At 37.5% G+C, this 20,289-nt stretch overlaps 1 protein-coding gene across 11 annotated transcripts in view; it reads right to left on the reverse strand.

Moving 5' to 3' along the window:
- The window catches only part of LOC105227973 (uncharacterized), a 193,251-nt gene that overhangs the window by 112,315 nt on the left and 60,647 nt on the right, over positions 1-20,289 (reverse strand). For 9 of the 11 annotated variants that reach the window (XM_049458906.1, XM_019990920.3, XM_011207554.4 and 6 more), the window contains one exon: positions 11,085-12,802. In XM_049458906.1, coding sequence (XP_049314863.1) covers positions 11,085-12,759 — 1,675 coding nt within the window. In that variant the 5' untranslated portion in view covers positions 12,760-12,802. Of the gene's footprint in view, positions 1-11,084; positions 12,803-14,522; positions 15,244-18,292; positions 18,448-20,289 lie in introns of those variants that run through there. The other 2 variants (XM_049458902.1, XM_049458903.1) reach the window with 2 other exon arrangements.

Below are 20,289 nucleotides of genomic sequence, written 5' to 3' on the forward strand. Positions count from 1 at the left end.
TAAAAGAAACAAAAAAAAATATTAAAAAAAATAAAATAAATCAAATATAAAATAAAAAACAAATAAATCATACAAAAAATATATAAAAACTAATAAATTAAAATTACTAAGTTTCTAATAGAAAACAAAAATTTTAAAAAATTATTTTTCTTAAAAGGTTTTGCTAATTAAATTAATTAAAGGAAACAGTACGTTATGAAAAAGTTTAATAAAAAGAATATAAATTATAATAAAAATTATTCCAACGAAATATTCATTAAAATTAAAGCAAATAAAGTAAAAAACGGAACTATAAAAAATTATGAAAAAAAATTAATGAAAAAAATGAATGAAAAAAATATTTAAAAAAATAATTAAGAAAAATTAAAAAAAAATTTAAAAAATAATTTAAAAAAAAATTATGAAGAAATTATTTAAAAAATATTAAAAATTAAGGCAAAAAAAGTAAAAGAATTTAACTATAAATATTATTAAAAAAAATTAATGAATAACAAATATTAAAAATTAAGGAAATAATTTAAAGAAAATTTAATTATAAAAATTTATTAAAAAATATAAAATAAAATTACGAAAATTTTAAGAAAAAATAAAAAAAATTTAAAAATATAATTTAGTAAAATAATTAAAAAAGTATTTAAAATTAAATTAATTAAAAATTAAAAAGTTAGATCATAACTAGAATATATAATAATAAAAAATATTCAAATGAGAATTAACTAAAAAATTAAGGTGAACTAAAATTAATTAATAAAAAAGTAATAATTTTGAAAATTAAATTTTTTATACATAATAAAAATTATTGAACAGCTTGGAAAATAAAAAATAAAAAAAAGTTAAAACAATAAAAAAAAAAAACAATTAAAAAGCATTACAAATTAAATCAATTAAAGGAAAAACAACTTAAGGGGCTATACTATTTATATTTTATGGGGGGTACACAATTCCAGAAATAAAAAAAAAAAATATTTTTTTTTATATTTTCTAAATTTAACTATTTAAAACATCCAAAATTTTATATGCGTTTTCGCGAAACTGTGTTTTTGAAGTCGGTTGACAAGATTCCTCGAGAACTAATCAACCGATCTTCATGAAATCTTTCACAGGTTTTTGAGATATAATTCTTAAAGACTTGGACTTCTTTGCTAAGGAACGCGCATGCCAAATTTCAACAAGCACGTTGCAAAAGTATAAAAATTTGGTTAAAAATAAAATAAAAACAAAAAACTTTCACATGATCAATTATATGAAAAAAGAAAAGAATTTGCTGTTAACAAAAAATAAAAACAACAACAAACAAAAAATTTTGATGTGAATCAGAAACAAAAAAAAAACAAAGAAAAAAAAAACAAAGCGAGAAAAAATTCGGGCCACATATTCTAATTTTGATGCCGAAATATATTTTTGTATATTTTTTAATTACCGTGCCAAATGGCTAAGCAATCAGAACGGACGCCAGACAAAAAGACGTGTCATTTCCTCCAGCCCTCGCAGTTAGCACCTAAGCCACACACTCGCAAATATTTCAAAATCAACACTCGTCTACAGCTAAATACAGACTCGTGAGCTAAAAACTCAAATGAACTTCGACGAAAATTCAATTTGGCAATACGTGCGTGCTCATCGTCAGACGGCAGAAGAGACGAACATATCATAAAGTGTCAATGCTTGTTCGTGGCGTAAAATTTTTTTTAAAAATTTCAAACTTTTTGCACGGAATCAGAAGTTTTTTATATAAAGAAAAGCTACCCTTTAACAATACTAATGGATGCGGTGTTTCTAAGCCAAAAAGTATTGCTAGCAAAGTCTGTAAAATAAAGCAGTTTTGTTGTTGGAATATTTTCGGAAAATTATGAAAATTTTGAGTTTTTTGACGTCAGCAAGTAACCATCAGTCAACATGCGAATGTGATCGCCCCTCCGCTGTGAGTGTTCGTTTTGGCGGCTGGCAGCTGACGCGATTACAGACACACATGCACACACAAATGCTCGTGTTATTGATCGTGCCCCACTGGAAAGAGGACAACATGTGCACGTCAAATACAACAAAAACTATTATCGAGCAGAAAATGATGATAGCAGCGACAGTGTCATAGACGACGCCTTGTTCTCGGGTTAACATTTCGGCAAGCAGAAATTTGTCATGATCAACAAAATGTTAGGCAAATATTAGCCATTCGATAGAAGTAGATTACTTCAAATCATATAGAGATTAAGATTAATGAAGAAGAGAAATCAGATAGAGGTTGTCGTATAAAAGTGAGAATTATATAAAAACTATATTTAGCAGAAGATTGAAGTCTCCAAAATAGGAGAAGGTTAAAAAAATTATCAGACACCTTCCAGCGAAGATGATAAGACTGGTATGGGTACCAGGCGACAACGGAATAGCAGGAAACTGTAAAGCTAATGAGCTAGCAAGAAAAAGCTCCTCGGAACCGCTACCGTTAGAATGGGAGCGGATCGGTGCTCCCGTATAATCCTGTGTTCTACTACCCGATTGCTGGGCTTCGCGGAAGCTTGGCATGCGCTGGGCCATCATCGATACATGCGCTGTCGCAAAAGCCTTTTGGCCAATTCCGATCGCAAGAAATCTAGTGATCTCTTTACTCTCAGTAGGCTAGCCTCTTCCCAGTTTTAGGGTTTTAACGGGCCATTGCCCTACATTGCCCAATTGACATCCATGAAGTAAGGCTGGGAATTCTAGCAAACGCCATCTGCAGAAACTGTATGGAAGAAAATGAGGTGGAAACAGACTTCCTTCTTGACTGTCCCACGTTTGAAAAGTCAAGATATAAATACTTGGGAGCGCATACCTTCAGACATACCACCGAGCTGGCGGGAGTGGAAATTAAACGCCTGTGCAAGTGTGTATTGGCTACCACGTGCGATCTTTGATCAGTCATCTAACTTAACCTTCCGACGACAGTCGCTTATGTGTACTGGAACAGACTGTGATTTGTATCAGACCAAAGGCGATCAAATCGGCCACATTCCTCAAAGTTACTTAAGAAATGTTTACTTCCACTGCAACAATGTGGCCTTTAAACCTCAATGAAAATGGAAAAAAATTTAATTTTGAAACAAAAACCATTAAACCAATATTTTCTTTTTTAGAAATATTCAAAAAAAAAGAACGTCTTCAATTAGAAAACAAGCTCAATTCTTCAATTAATATTATTTTATAAACACTTCTTTGAACGTGTGCATATGAAACTCTACTACAGCTTCGGAAAGCGAAACTTTATAAAACTAAACAACGGAAGCACTTTAAGCGACATCTAGCGTTAAAAATAAGTGAGCAAATAGCTTTAAAAGCTCGATAGCAAATAGTAAACCTTCCAAGCTGTTATACGTGTACATAAGAAAAACTCTCCGCACTCACACAACAACCACTTCAACGATACAAAAGCTTGTTGAGAGTCCAAAAGAAGAGTACAAAGAGCGCGTGTAGAGTTGTTACACACACACACAACAGCTCTTCAATGAACACGTTTAGGCGGGGAAAAGAAGACCGGCAAAGCTTTTAATTTTGTCTCTCAAACAAACAAAATAATAACAACAAAACTAATGCGGTGAATAACTGTAATAAATGGAAAATTATTGTTAGTGGCAAAGCGAAGCGTGGGTGGGCGCGTCAAGTGGGTGGAAGTTAGTTGTGAATAGAAGGGAGCTGCTGCACGAAAAATTTGATGGAAATCAATACAAAAACAAAAATCTGTGCACAAAATTTGAAAGGAAATTTTATTATTTTTGTCGTGCGCTCTCCTTTGACTGCGCCCTCATATCACTCGTGTTTATTCTAATTTTTTATTTTCTTTAAAAAGCAATTTATCAGCGAACTTTTATCTTATCAAATTGGATATTATCGCCGTTTTTTACGACTTGCACGGCTTGGAAACTGGCAATGTTGTTGTTGTTTTTGAAATTTATGTTGCTTTAGAAATGTAAGTTTCAAAAATGTTGAGCAATAATAAGTTAACGATTGTTGAAGAGAAAGTTTTAAATTTTCTTGCCTCAGGCAGTATATATTTTACATTGACCTTGAATTTACTTTAAATAAAATAAGTTTTTAAGTGCATCGAAAGCTTAAAAGCCAATTTTTTATAACCAAAAGTAAAAAATCGAAAATATAATATTCATATGTATGTTTTTTGATCTTAATATTGCGACTTTCAACCAGCTTTTCCAATTCCCCACGTACACTCTTTATAACCGGACACCCCCCATAACTGGACACTCCCATAACCGGACACATTTCATTATTACTTTAATACAAAACTAAGTTCTATAACCAGACATGATAACGTTCAAATGACCGGATACAGACACAATTTTCGTAATATTTCGTTCAAATTATATCTGAAAAACGAACAAGACTTCATAAAATTTTGTAAAGAAAAAAATTGTGTACAATTTATAGATCCCGCTTTTTTGAATACTTATTACTTTATGTTGTTTTGAGACAGTTTTTTTTTTTTTAAGAACAAAACGTAAAATGATCATAGCAAACCAATTGACTTGCGCTGGAGCCGTTTGATTCGCGTTGACTCAAAGGAAACTATGGGATAATTGTCATTCATTCACACCAGGCTAATTTTGGCTTGCGGTTATTAGTTCAATAGACATAAAGAACTAAATTGCTGCTTCTGACTCTAAAAATTCATTTTGAACACTCGTTTTTGCTGCGTCCTCTTATATGGACAACTCTCTTAACCGGACAAAACACTAGATATGTCCGGTTATAAGGAATTTATCTGCAAGGAAGAAAACCACAACCGAAAGTTATCGTATTTCGATGGAAATATATGCTGAAAACGCAAGATTTTAAAATGATGATTTTGGCTTGGAAGACGAAGAATGTAGGGGCTGCTAAAAGCAAGGAAACTGGTTGCCATATGAACTGAATCCGATAGATGTTCAGAGAGGATTTAGAATATCAGAAATGATGCTTGAATGATGCTAAAGGAAGTTGTTTCTGTACAGGATTCTGACTAGTGTAGCAAATGGATCCATTACGACAACCAAAGCAAAAAAAGCTTATGTGAAACCTGGCCAGCCAGCCAAATAAACAGTAAAGCCGATTATCCATTACATCAAAGTCTTATAAATAGATGAAAACAGTCCGCCTCTGAGATTATTCGTCCTTGCCCCTTTTGACTTCTGATTTGTGGAGGTCAATGCAGGACGCCCTCACCGGAATACGATTTTCTTCAAAACAAGGTATCAAATATTGGCTTGAGTCATACTAGGTCGCCAAGCGGGCGAATAATTTTTTTTTTTTGCAAAACATTAAGTCAAAATAAGTCACCAAAACAGTTTCTAAATTCAATTTATTTTATTCGAATTCAAAGTTCATTCCTTTTAATGCGCATTTTCATATTACATAGCTGTCACACGAACTTCAAACAAAGCTTCCGAAAACTTGCCGAAGTCTTGCGAGCAGATTATGAAATAATGTTGTCTAATAACAGGCCTTCAACCTAGAATACCACCATAAAAGCAACCAACAACAATATTCATTCGAACAAAAAATTTTTTTTCAAATGCAAAATTCTAACACGAAGCTTTGAAATATTTCAAACAAAACTGTATTTAATTTTTTTAATTAAATGGATACCAAAGAAATTTACAAAACATACACGCTATACACGTCCATAAACAATAATTGTATTGAAAATCCTTTTTACTTAACAATAACAATGCAGACACGCTTTATAGCCTAAGTCGTTATGTAATCGCTGCTTTCATATGCCCATACACAAGTATGACTTTGGTTACTTTCATTTATACAAAATATTTTTCTTTCATACATTGTGCTTGCGTCTCGTTTCTCTCAGCCTCCCACAGTCAGTCAGGATATAGCTTTCAGCTTACAATGTATTTGTAGTAAGGCAAGCAAAAACTTTTAATAACATAAGCTTACGGATAAATGCTGGCGATCACACACACAAGCACGCATCAGTAGGCTTCCAAATAAAAGTAAAAATAAAAGTAAAAATATAAATATATATATATATATATATATATATGTATATATATGAACGTGCATTTATAATGTTAAGAGATATAAAAACTTTGTTGCCACAATGTAAATATTTATATGAGTAATGTACAAACATACATATATAACATATGATACAGTTACTCTGCGTCTACGAGGGTCAATCGATAAGCGCGAACTTTTTATACACTGAACAGGATTAGCCATGAAGTTTGTAACAACCAGAAGAAAATATCGTGGAAATATCGAAGACCTTATGAAGTTTATTCCTACGGACAAAAAATAGTAAGACTTTGTTCATAATTTTAAAACTCTTAATTTATTCTTCAAAATCTTTGTCGTTCCTCTCAAAGTAACCTTGACGCCAATACACTTGTGACAACTTTTTTTCCAATCCCCGAAACAGTTGTTAAAGTCAATTGCCGGAGAAGACTTCAAATTCTTTATTCCTGTGAAAGTATGGAACTCGATTTCTTTAGCATGACCACCACTGACACGTTGGAACCGAATTTTCGACGAGTTTCAAGCAAAAATCGCCAGATGCTGCTGCAATTTCACGTTCGATATTCTTACAAAGTTCATCAACCGTCGCTGGCTTGTTGACATTGACCATAGACTTGACGTAACCCCACAGGAAATAGTTTATAACGGCGTCAAATCGCAAGATCGAGCGGCCAATTGACTGGGTCATTTCGTGAGATAACACGTTCACCAAACTTGGTTTTCAATAAATCGATTGTGATATTCACTGTGTGGCTTGTGGCGCCGTCCTGTTGGAACCACATATTGTCCAAGTCCATATCATCCAACTCGAGCCAAAAATATTCAGTTATCATTGAGCGGTAAAGATTCCCATTCACAGTAGCGTACCGGTCTTGAAGAAGTACGGCCCAATGACGCCGCCGACCCATAAACCGCACCAAACCGTAATTTTTTCGGGATGCAATGGTGACTCATGGAGTACGTGTGGATTGCTGCCTGACCAATAACGCATATTTTGCTTATTGACGAAACCATTCAGCCAGAAATGAGCCTCATCGTTGAATATGATTTTTCGATGAAAATCCGGATCATTTTCAAGTTGTTGCTCAGCCCAATTGACGAACATACGACTATTGTGGTGGTCCAGCGGCTTCGGTCCTTGCGTCAATTTGATCTTATAAGGATTTAGGCCAAGATCTTTTCGCAAAATTCAACGCAACGACGTTACAGAGATGCTCAACGCTTGAGAACGACGTGTGAAAGACTGATTTGGGTCTGGGTCTTTCTCAATTGATTGACACTACGGCCACTTCTTTGTCTCACTGGCGAGGGAGCACTTTGAACTGTGCCTGTGGATTCAAATTTTTCCACTAGACGCTCAATTGTTGATCTGACAGGACGATTATGACGACCATAAATTGGGCGTAGCGCTCTTAAAGTTGAGGCCACTGACTCCGAATTTCGGTAGTAAATTTTAATAATTTCGACTCGTTGTGGGATCGTGTATCTTTCCATAATGAAATAACAAACCTTACTGAAGAGAAATGTCAAAAGAGCGGGGAAAAAATAAGGTGACGTTTGCTGTTCTTATCGGTCTACTTTTGTAGCGTCCCTATTGAAAAAACCCGTTAGGTGGAATTGATCTAAAATCAAGCGACTGAATTTTCGGTTTAGTTTCATATGGAGTTAAAACACTTTATATGTAGTAACAAATTTGGAAAAAATCAAGTTACAGTCGTACGCTTTCTATTTGCCGCTGTTCTTCCACTAATAATTCATCTGACAATGGAATTTTTGCATTTTTTAATTTTTATCAAACCTAACCTCAAATTATTTTTCACAGTGTACAGTGCAATGCACGCTAACTGGCTGTGGTGTGCGTGTGTGTATGTAAGTATATGTTGGTGTAAAAAGCGCGAATGCTTAATCAGAAACGCATCATTGCAAGCGGCGGAATTCTTAATCTGGCATTAATACAATTTTCAACAACATACAAAGCGCAAAGCAAACATACAAACGCACATAACACATACATGCATGTATGACTACACATATGTAGGTCTGTATATATAAAGCCTGTGGTCGAACGCGCTGAAGGTGGCTCGACAAGTGCACACACACATGGCAGACCAAGCACGGAACCGCGCCACCAGAGAGTGACTAGAATGACTCGGAGCCAGTGAATGCTTAATCAGAAGTTAGGGACAACAATCGGTGCGATTATATATACACATACATATGTATATATATATTTACAAAGAGGCAGTGAAGCCGTTTGGCGCTTTAGATTTGTTATTGCATTGCAGACATGCTACAACAAAAGCTGGCCCAAAATGGGAAAGCAAAAATTACAAATCAAACTAGCAACCCAAGAGCGCGCGGCGTACAAGAGATGCACCTCCACACTCGACGGCTGCATTTGAAATGGGCATTGTCGTTGTCATTGTTGTGCGGTGGCTACTGTTACTTTTCATCGTTTTATTGCCATTTTTTCTCCAAGCGCATGCAATTCTCGCCTGTTGTTAGTGTTGTTTTTGGGTGTTCGTGTCGCTGATGTTGAAATGATGTTTGACCCATATTGGAATTTGTCTGCCCGGATTGCCCAACCTGCCTTCTCCTCCTACAACAACAGCAACGGTGTCTGGACTCACATGCGCCAAAAAGGGCCGCACCGAACAGGCGGATATTGAAAGGCGCGTTGGGGCCATGTGAGGGCGACGCACGGGTGGGTGAGCACAGGAGAGCGGGCAGGCAGGTAGCATTTGTGAATTACAATGAATTACCTATTTCTATGTCAACAACAGCGTGCCGTGCCTAACAATTGTTTGTAAACAAGTTCGTGTTGTTGGGGCGGCGCGAAAGCCGAACGCCGAAAGCCGCTGTGGCTGCAGTGACAATGTTTTAGTCGTCGTCAGCTACCGCGCTGTAAGGTGCTTGAACCCATTGGATGTGAATATGAGTGAGAATATATGCTCGCAAGAGCTTAGACTTAAAATTATGTCATAAAGCGGTGAGGTGAGTGTATTTTTAGACTTTTTATGGTGGGTAACCATAAATGGCAGGGACACAATGTGTGCAATGCGAGGCGACAAGAGGGCCACTGAAATAAATACGGCTGCTAGTGGAGGCTTGTGTTTGGACAATGATGGTCTATTCGTACCATTTGCAGACACTTTGCGGTATTTTATATTCTGGAAATTTTGAAGACTTAAATATTGTATAAAAATGTTAGTTCGAAGGTTGAATCGATAATTCACGAAGAATTACAGGTTCCCAATTATAACGGATGTTTTTTGGCTACCTAGAGAATACTTGATCTAACACCAGGAGTTGCTTGATTGAGAAGTCCACAAGACCAACAAGTCACTCATCATCCCCGTCTTGCAATATGGTCTAGAGGTATGGACGAGGACAACATCTGATGAGTCGGCGTTATGAGTTTTCGGGAGAATGGTTCTGGCGATGATTTATGGCGCGTTAGCAACGGCGAATACCGCAGTCGATAAAATATAGTTCAGAGAATTAAGAGACAGCGGCTACGCTGGCTAGGTCAAGCGTCCAAATGAATGAAAACAGTCCAGCTCTGAAAGTATTCGTCACGGTACCCGCCAAGGGAAGGAGAGGAAGACCGCCACCCCGTTGGAATGCCAAGTGGAGAAGGACCTGGCCACACATGGAGCGCCCAATTGGCGCCAAACAGCGAAAAAGAAGAATGACTTGTGCGCTCTTGTAAAGACGACTATAACCCTGTAAGAGGTGTCTACGCAAATAATGAATAAAAAAGGAAATATAAGAACTTGATTTTGATCGATCAGTCCTAAATACTTTCGTGGTTCTACATCGTCATTTCCGACAAATGCTCCAATTCTCTCAGAGGAATTTACGTATAAACATTTTCAGATCGATACCTCAAAACCTGTGGGCCTAGTGCGCGTATACATACATATATCGACAGATAGGCGTACAGACTATCGAAAAAGACTACTTTGACTCAGCTCATCACGACTATTTCATGCGGTCTCCTTCTGTGTGTTACAAACTGCAGGGCAAACTTAATATACCCTGTTGAGGTTATAAAAATAGAACGGGTACCCGATTTTATTCACGAAATTCGTTACCGTCTGGTACATTGTCCCGACGGCTACAGGCAAAAGTTCGGTCGAATCGGCCTGGTAATTTGATTTCAATGGCATGAAGTGGATATATCTATTATTTACTAATATCGGTCGGTGAGTCGATTCATATTTTTGGAAGGGAACTCACGCAGTGAAACCAAAGAACGCTTAGATGCGCCATACGGTGACTCTTCCAAAAATTAAAATTTTTAATATCGTATGGACAGACCGCCAATTGCAGGGGATACAGAGATAGCTAAGACATTAGGCATCTCAAGACCGCGTGAGTCATATTCAACAAGACATATTGTACATGCGAAAACTGGCGGTGCGATCCGACGGATTTTCTGTATCGTTTCGGTAACGTCGGCAAACCAAGGACTCACAGGTACATAGCAGAAACCAAAGAACAGTCGAAACTGCGGACTACATCGGAGAACCTGCTGCAAAGAAGCCGAAGACCATCGTATTTCTTGAGATTAATCCTTCAATCGATTTGAGGACAGAACCCAAACAACCCAACTACAGTTATAATAACACTGCCAGCTTGGTCTATAGAGTTTCAGCTACAGCTTCATGGATCTTAGGAGCAATTCCTTAAACATGATATGTGAAAATAGTCGAATAAAGATTTCTGGTGCTGCAAAGATAAGTGAATGGCAAAATTTATCAAAATTATGAAATGGTATCTCCTAACGGAACATCTACGATTTGACGTTAAGCTAGAACACGATGCTATACGGATTGTAGAAGAGAGGAATATAATCAAGTTTTAAGGTAGATCGACGTTTGCGAGATATGTTTTTTGAGGTATGTTTTTTGTTTCTTTATGGACAATTCCGCAGTTATAGACACTCTGGCTCATATAATTTTTCTTAGTACATTGTATTTTACAGAGAATCCCTTAAAATTGCCCCGTTTCACTACCAGAGCACTCGAATAGTAAATCTATTATAAATTCGCATAAGAATTCAATGCATCACTCACCTTCGTTATCGCTGCGACGTGTACGTGGCATACTGTTATAATACTGCTGAATTTCCGATTTCTCAGTCGATTCATTCTCCTGTTTCTCATCCTCGGTGTAAACCGGTGAACAAGGACCGGACGATGCGCTGGCGGCTGGCGAAGACGATGTAGCCGAATTAACACTACCACTCAGCCCGTTAGCGCCACCACCTAGACTGTCTACTGAACCACGCTTTGCGGCAACCGCGATGTATTGGAATGTAGCTGAGGTGGGTGAAGATGGCGTGAGCCGTTCTTCGCCCTCAATGAGATCAATGGATTTTTTACGTGGCTTCTCGGGTGGTACTGGCGCATTTGACGAAATGGCAGCAGCGGCGGCGGCTGCAGCTTGTTGTTCATCTAATAGTGAACGCTGTAGAGCTGCGGTGACAGCTGCCGATTTGGCAGGTGGCGGCGGTGGCTGAGATGACACATCTGGCAGCTTTGTAGGCGAACGTACACGTTCCGGATTGAATTTGACCGGACTGACGTTCTTCGGTTTGGCAGCTGGTATGGGTGGCAATGGTGGCGATTTGATGGGGCTACCAATTTTATTGGTACTACGCGGTTTTATTTCCGGCGGTACGACTGTATGACGTACCGGTGGACTGGGTGGATGATCCTGCGGTTGCTGATGCTGTTGAGCAGCCGCTAAGATCGGTGAACGTAACTGTTCCATGGCGGATACAGCTGAGTTGGCAGCATTGGGCTTATGATTGGCGTTCGGAGAGGCCATTGTTATGGCAATATTGGCATTATCCTTTTCCCGATCACGCTCTTTATCGCGTTCACGATCTCTATCTCTGTCTTTCTCTTTTTCACGCTCCTTTTCCTTCTCCTTCATCTGTATGGCTGAGCTGGAAAAGAGCGTGGTGCCGGGCACGGTGCGTATAATGTCACAGCGATTTTGATCGCTATGCGTACGATTTGATTTTGTTTTTGTGAAATGTGAAGTCCACTTCTTTTGCTTTTCGATTAATTCGCGTGAATTGAATTTACGTTCCGGTTTCTCCGGCTTATCGACACTACCGCCACCGGCTGCGAGTATGGCACTCACACCGCCCACCGATGGACCACTCAACACACCGTCTTCCGATTTGTGACGTGCTATATTGTGATGTAGTTTCGTGCCCGGTTCTACGATAAATTTACTGTTACTCAGCGCCAAACCACCATTCAGCTGTGGTGGCGGTGCACAATTATTATTATTCGCCAACGAAGCGGCCACATTACAACCGGGTGGAAATGGTGACCGTCGTTTCGGTGGCGATATCGAACGATCTGATGAACGCGACGACGAACGATCCGAACTATTGCCTTCACAGAGATTATCGTCACGCGAGCCAGAACGTGACATTTTCACATTCGAATTTGAATTATTCTCTACGCCGAGCTTCTCGAAGAGGGCTCGTGCATTATTGAAACGCGCCGAATGTGATTCAGTGCGTACAACGGTGGCTGGTATGCCGACTCCACCACCTCCGGCTTGTTGTTGCTGATTAGCTGCGGCGGCAGCGGCGGCGGCGGCAGCAGCAGCAGCAGCGGCTGCGGCGCTTAACTGTTCGACCGGTTGTATTTCGATGGGTTTGCGCTGGAAGAGATTCGCAATTTGCGAAACTTTACCAACTGGCGTCGGATGTATGGGTTTCTCCATTTTGGCTGTGAAGAGTTAGATTCAATAGCGTTATGAGAGTCGTCTGAAAAGAGACAAAACAGTTGAAAATATAATTAATTTTTATTAAAAACACAATATAAACAACACTAAATTTTGAAAGCTTCAAATATCCTAAAAATCCTTGTCTAAAATATTTTTTTTTTTTACAAAAAATGATAGATTGAACAATCAATATGGCAAATCATCAGTAAATAAATATATTCGAATTTTGAAATCCTTGAAGAACTATACAACATAATTCTTAATATTTCAAACTCTTAAAACAGTGAAGAAGGAACAGTTAAAACGATATATCGACGAATTCTAGTAAGGATTTAAAATAGCGCCCTGAAGCGGCAACAGACTGAGTAAGGGTTTTGAGACACTCTAAAACAAGCCAACAAGGTTGGCCGTCTTGCGCATGCAGGAAATACATTGCACCAAAATTAAGGTTATGAATGACTTTCGGGATTTTAATACTTTCTCGAAAAAAGAATGGTTTCCTTCGCAGATCTAAACTATATTTATGATTAGCAACTGAAGAGCGATCATATATAGATTAAAAAATCAAAATTAGCATATAATTACAGGGATCATATTGGCTACCAATTTCCTGTAGAGTTCTTAACGCGACTCTCTATACAAATATGTAATGTTCGGAGCCTCTACCAACTTTTCGATACCTTTATTATAAAACAGTTTTTTTCTTTGTAACGAGAGAGATTGCGCTAAAAGAAGCCGCAGTCTCAGCTAACTCTTCACTGTCTTCGGTAAAAATGCTTTCTAGCCAGCATTTTCTTGAGGTCTGAGGATAAGCAAATTTCTCTAGATGCCACATTCGGAGTATACGGTGGGTGGGGAAGCATATGAGAACATGATTCATGCAAATTGTTGAGATCAGACTAGCTGTCATACAAACTGATCAGTCAAAATCAAGTCCTTATAAGGAAAACTTTTTTATTTGACGAAATATCTTCATGAAATTTGACATGGATATTTGTATAAAGTAACAGTACAATATTGGAACAAATTGTTCAGATCGGATCACTATAGCATATCGCTGCCATACAAACTGATCAAACGAAATCTCGTCCTTGTATGGAAAACTTTTTTATTTGACGGATTATTTTCCCGAAATTTAGCATGAATTATTTTTCAAGGTAATAGTACAATCTCCAAAAAAAATTATTCAGATCGGACAACTATCACAGATAGCTACCATACAAACCGATCTTTCTAAACTAAGTCCTTATATGGAAAACTTTTTTATCTGACGAGATATTCGCACGAAATTTGGCATGAATTATTTTTCAAGGTAACAGTACAATCTCCGAAAAAATTGTATAGATCGGACTACCATAACATATAGCTACCATACAAACTGATCGGTCAAAATCAAGATACATATGTAAATATGTTTTTATACCCTTTTATGCTATAATAAATGTACGTGAGAGGGGTATTAGTTCAGTTTCAGTTGAATCGAAGTTAACGTTTCTTCTTAGTATCGCTTTCTTAGCGATACATATATTTCTCAAACACTGAATTAATACATAAACCTCTTCTCCATATCTTTCATATAGCCATAAAATTAAGCAAATTCTCATCAAATTCATACTTAAGAAAAAACAAATTTTGTAATAAAACTATATAAGTATGATATTATATAAACCTATATGCAACAAAGACACCCTTTATTTACCAGACTATTAATATGGTCATGTGTTACGATATGCATTTAAAGAGATTACAAGCCAAATTACCATTTTGATGGAGTAGACTTTCATTTCTCCCAAACACACAAATCAGTTAAAATAAATTAAAATAATATAAAATTGAAAAAAACAAAAAATATTCGTTGAAGAAGAGTTTCACTCTCTCAATGCCAATTAATAATGAAAACACTTATACTTCCGATGACACCCGCACACCAACAATAACACTGGCAGACGTTTGCGATTCAAATAAAATTATACCGATCACGTTTCATTGATTGTTGTTGTTGCACAAAATCAAGCATTGACCGAAATGAACCGTCATTCTGCGGCACACAAGCCGAAACCGAAATAGAGAGGAAAAGACCAATAACGCTGGCCAAATTGGAACTTCCACTTGAGATTGCGCTTTCGTTGGCTTTTTTGCGAAAGTTTCTAGTTTTGTTATTGTTATTGTTTTTTTGTTTTTGTTTTTGTGATTTTGAAGGTTTTAGCGCAGAAATCGCAATATTTCACTTAACAAGTTCCGCCTCGGCCACGGCAAGTGTTCAATTGAGCCGTTTTAGTGCACTACACCTGTGTCGTGTGACTGAACGATGACTGAAGGCGGTGGCGGCGAACGCCAAAGACGTAGGCACCAATGCTGGTGGCGGCGGCGTTGTCGATATGATGAGATAGCTCACGAACATTTTTTTGCGATTTTTCCCTTTTTTTTCTACTGGCGTGTGTGTACCTACTACTTCGTGTACAACGCTATCACTTGTAAATACATACCGACTTACATACCTACAGACATGCAGACATACAATTACTGTTATCGATGCACATGTACATGAAATTGATTTTTATGATGGGGTGTCCATGAAAAATGTATATATATGCATGTGTGTGCATGTGTAGCAGTATATGGCAAGAGGCAAGTGCGAGTAGGGGCAGGGAAATGTCAGGCACGCTGAGCGAAGTAGAAGAAAGTATGAAAATGTACGTAAATTGCAAGCGAATAAAAGTGTTAAGCGAAGTGTAGAGCGAAGTAGAAGAAAGTATGAAAATGTACGTAAATTGCAAGCGAATAAAAGTGTTAAGCGAAGTGTAGGCGAATGAGAATCACAAGCGAGCATTTCCATAGAATCGCAATAAATTATTAACAAAAGGAGAAAAGGAAAATCCAAGTCAAGAAGATATAACAACAACTGTTGCAGAAACGTAATGTGAGAACATGGTCACTTAAGCGATTGTGTTGAGCGCACACGCGAAATGAATAACAATGAGAGTATCAAATATCAATTCTTGTGCGGAAAGCTCAGCAAAATCAATTAAGAAAATTTATGAATATACTTACATACATACATACTTATGTGTGATGTATACAGGTTACGTGTAATGAAATAGAAACACTATAGAAATTTTGAAATATTTGTGTAAGGATTATGATTTCACATAGTAAATTAGTTCATTAAATCAATCAAGTAAACAAAAACATAATCGAGAACGATCCCGAAGAGCAACCTGAAGAGATTCAAGAGCTACCATTTCAACCAGAAAAAACAACGGTTTGGTTTGGTTTGTGGGCCGGTCATCATCATCGGTCTATATTTTTTCAGAAATAATGCCGTGGAGAAATCGCGTCGAATCGTCGAATCGAAATCGCCATGATAACCGACTATTTGATGCCTGAAATTGAAGCTCGTGATCTCGGCGACATTTGGTTTCAACAAGACGGCACCACTTCCCACACATCGCATCAATCAATGCATTTATTGAGAGAACACTTCGGTGAGCAGATAATTTGAGGTTTTGGGCCGGTCGTTTGGCCAGCAAGATCGAGCGATATCACACCGTTGAACCCTTTTCTTGTCAGAATATGTAGCCTAGAGTCTATGCGGACAATCCCGCTTCAATTCGAGCCTTGGAGGAAAACATCGCGGGTATCAGTGACCAGTTACCAGTCGAAATGCTCGAACGAATCATCGGAAATTGGATCATTATATCAAACAACAAAATGAGTTTATTCCCCATTTCAATAGACACCACCTGCATGCACTCCCATATTTTCTTACTCATATGTAGATTAAACTTTTGTATGCCTGTCTGCCGATGCTGAATTGCAGACAAGAGAGTGTGAATTGGCGGCAGAATAAGAAATCAGCAGTTGACGCTGCCGGCAGCCAACTTTAACGCACCCGTGATTTGTATGTAAATAAAAACAATAATTTCTCGTTGATAACGCTTTAACAAGAAATGTAAAAGAACACGAAAATACACAAACACCCACACAACAAATGAAAGAACACGACGAAGCAGACAATATTCCGCATATAACTTTAAAACAACAACCGAAGTGAAATTGCAGCAGAAAAGGGGGAAAATTAGAAACATCGCGAATGTAAGAGAATGGGAAGCCACTGAAGAAAGTAGACGTATTTGAAAACAAATTGTTTGTAGTAATATTTCAGTATGATGTAAAGTTTTCTGTTCAAATTGGGTGTTTATCAATGACATATGGCAAATAATGCTATTTCACAGATATGAATATATCTAGTATATAGTAGTCTGATCTAAACATAAGGTTTGGAGATTGTAGCGTTGCCTTGGGAAATAATCTACGCTAAATTTCGTGACGATATCTAGTGAAATAAATAAGTTTTCTATAGAAGGACTTGTTTTTGAGAGATCAGTTTGTATGGCAGCTAAATGTTATAGTGTTCCGATCTGAACAATTTCTTCGGAGATTATGTCTTTCCCTTGGGCAATAATCTTTGTCAAATTTCGTGTCGATATTTTGTCAAATAAAAAAGTTTTCCATATAAAGACTTGGTTTTGAAAGATAAGTTTGTATGGCAGCTATAGGCTATAGTGTTCCGATCTGAACAATTTCTTCGGAGATTATACCGATCCCTTGGGCAATAGTCCTTGACAAATTTCGTGAAGATATCTTGTCAAATAAAAAAGTTTTCCATACAAAGACTTGTTTTTGAACGATCAGTTTGTATGGCAGCTATATACTATAGAAAAAAGTTTTCCATACAAAGACTTGTTTTTGAACGATCAGTTTGTATGGCAGCTATATACTATAGTTGTTGGATCTGTACAATTTCTTCGGAGATTATACCGATCCCTTGGGCAATAGTCCTTGACAAATTTCGTGAAGATATCTTGTCAAATAAAAAAGTTTTCCATACAAGGACTTGTTTTTGAACGATCAGTTTGTATGGCAGCTATAGGCTATAGTGCTCCGATCTAAACAATTTCTTCGGAGATTATGCCGTTCTCGTAGGCAATAACACTTGCCAAATTTGGGGACGATATGTTGCCAAATAAAAAAATTTTCCATACAAGAACTTGGTTTTGAAAGATCAGTTTATGGTATACGAGAGCTATATCCAATATATGGGTCCAATATTGACGGTTTCGACACATGCGCAGTTTCTTGGAGAGCAAAATTTCAGATCGGTAACAGTAAAACTCAGGGATTAGGTTCGCGTATATGCAGACGTACGGACAAGGCTACAACGACTGTGCGCGGACGGTGATCATTTACACACGTAATACTTGTTAGGGTCTCTGACGTTTTCCAGTGAGTACTACAAACTTCGTGTCAAATTTAATATACGCTGTCCACGGTATAATTACATATTAAAAAAGGTAAACATTAAAGTAGATAATAATCCACATAATAAAGTCGACGAGTAGACTTGCGTCATATGGGGTGAAATAAATATGACAAAAAAGGGCGAAAAATGTAGAAACAACAAAACAAAGGTTGGAAATATAGAGAGAAACAAACAATATGAAGAAAATTATAAATTTTCCAAACCCACCAATATGTTCCAACGACAAAAGCCGTACACCACATACTTAAAAACACTCTTTACACCAATTTAACTCTTTCAAACCACACAAAATACAATTATTATTTCAAAAACCGCACGAAGAATTGTTCTAATTTTACACAAAACACTTTTTGATAGCAGAAATAACTGTAATATTAAGTAACTGAAAATCGAAATAGTTTTCAACACCGTCGGTAAGAACCAAATGAAACGCGAGATGAACGATCTTTAAACCGAGAAGAGAAACAAGCAGCTTCAAGGACAAGCGCTCATAACAAATATGCAGGTTTAAGAATAAACGCGACTTCGCGATCAAAAAAAAATATAATTTAGTTAAACGTTGGGACCGTAATCGCACATTCCCGTAACGAGACTGATTTGTTCTAGTCGCCTTTGTCGTCATAGTAGAATAACGTGAGCGAATGTACATATGTATTTTACTACAACAACCGTTTTGAGTATGTAAACAACAAACGCTTTTGTTTCGTTTCTCTTCAATTTGAATATGAAGAAACGGTACCGCCGTCGAGATAAAGCCGACTCATAGTTTGCGATTATAATTTTATCTTATCTCGGCGTGTTTTATGTTAGTAGGTGGCGTCTTATGATCGCATACGGCGATAAGAAAGTAAACAACTTGAAAATATTGAAGGTGTGTTAGTTAATGTGGAACTGGAGACTTTAGATTTGTTTTGAAAAATAAGCTATAAGATTTACGCTAATCTAAACGGTTATATACGAATTATTTATTTTCGTTTTCGATTATTTGCCCCATTACATGTCCAGAAAGTTAGTGTTTGATGTACTCTATAGGCAGAGGAAGGCAATGGTCTATGTTTCTCCAAAAATGAAGCCGACCTGTGACATTATGAATAAGGAAAGCAATAGAGCCGTGATTAATACTTTTTCGGGCCTGAAACAGAGGATGTTGAGTGGACGATCTTCGGTTCCAACAAGACCGCGCTGCATACCATACATCCAATGAAACAATTGAAGGAAACTTTTCATGAAAGCATTATCTCGTATCGTGGGCCTGTGGGGTGTCATCCAAGATCGTGCAATTTAACACCGTTGGATTATTTTTGTTAACTTAAGTATGTGAAGTAGCTTGTCTACGGCGATAAGTCCGAGACGATTGATGCCGTGGATGAGAATATTCGGCGCGTTATCGCTAACATACGCAACCAATTTCAGCAAAACGTGGTAGAAAATGAGAGGAATTTAATATGGAGATCTCAATCCCAAATATATTAGTATTTTTGGAAATGCAGGGACTAAAATTCAATGAGGACTATATCCAGAGATTAATGATACATCAAAATCAACACAAAAAAAAAATGTTATTCGATGAGGTGTAATCTATTTTCAAGTCTCGACAGTCATAACTTCGAAGTCGCATCATCAACAATATCAGTCTTGAAATCTAACGCAGAATCACTCTTGCCAATGGGTGCTACTTTGGACTGAGTAGACAATTGAAAAGTTAAGTCCTCTCCCGACGAACAAAGACCAAACTCTACAAGTCACTCATCATTCCCGTCATGCTATATGGTGCGGAGGCATAGACAATAACATCATCTGATGAGTCAGCCTTAGGGGTATTCGAGAGAAAAGTATTGCGGAAGATTTATGGTCCTTTCCGCATTGGCAACGGCAAGTATCGCAGTCGATGGAACGATGAGTTGTACGAAATATACGCCGACATTGACATATGTAGGTCAGCGAATCAAGAGGCAACGGCTGCGCTGCATGTTGCCCGGATGAAAGAGAACACTCCAGCTATGAAGTTCTCGACTCAGTACCCGCCCTTGGCAGCAAAAGAAGAGGAAGACCTTCACTCCGTTGGAGAGATCAGGTGGAGAAGGACCTGGCTGCACTTTATACCTCGAATTACCCATAGCCTTCAGAGTTAAACAGTGCCTTTACCAAAATTTTTTGAATAATTTCGACTCAGATACATGCATTTAAAGACCATGTCAGATCCA

Source organism: Bactrocera dorsalis, chromosome 5, assembly GCF_023373825.1.
Source record: "Bactrocera dorsalis isolate Fly_Bdor chromosome 5, ASM2337382v1, whole genome shotgun sequence".
NCBI lineage: Eukaryota > Metazoa > Arthropoda > Insecta > Diptera > Tephritidae > Bactrocera > Bactrocera dorsalis.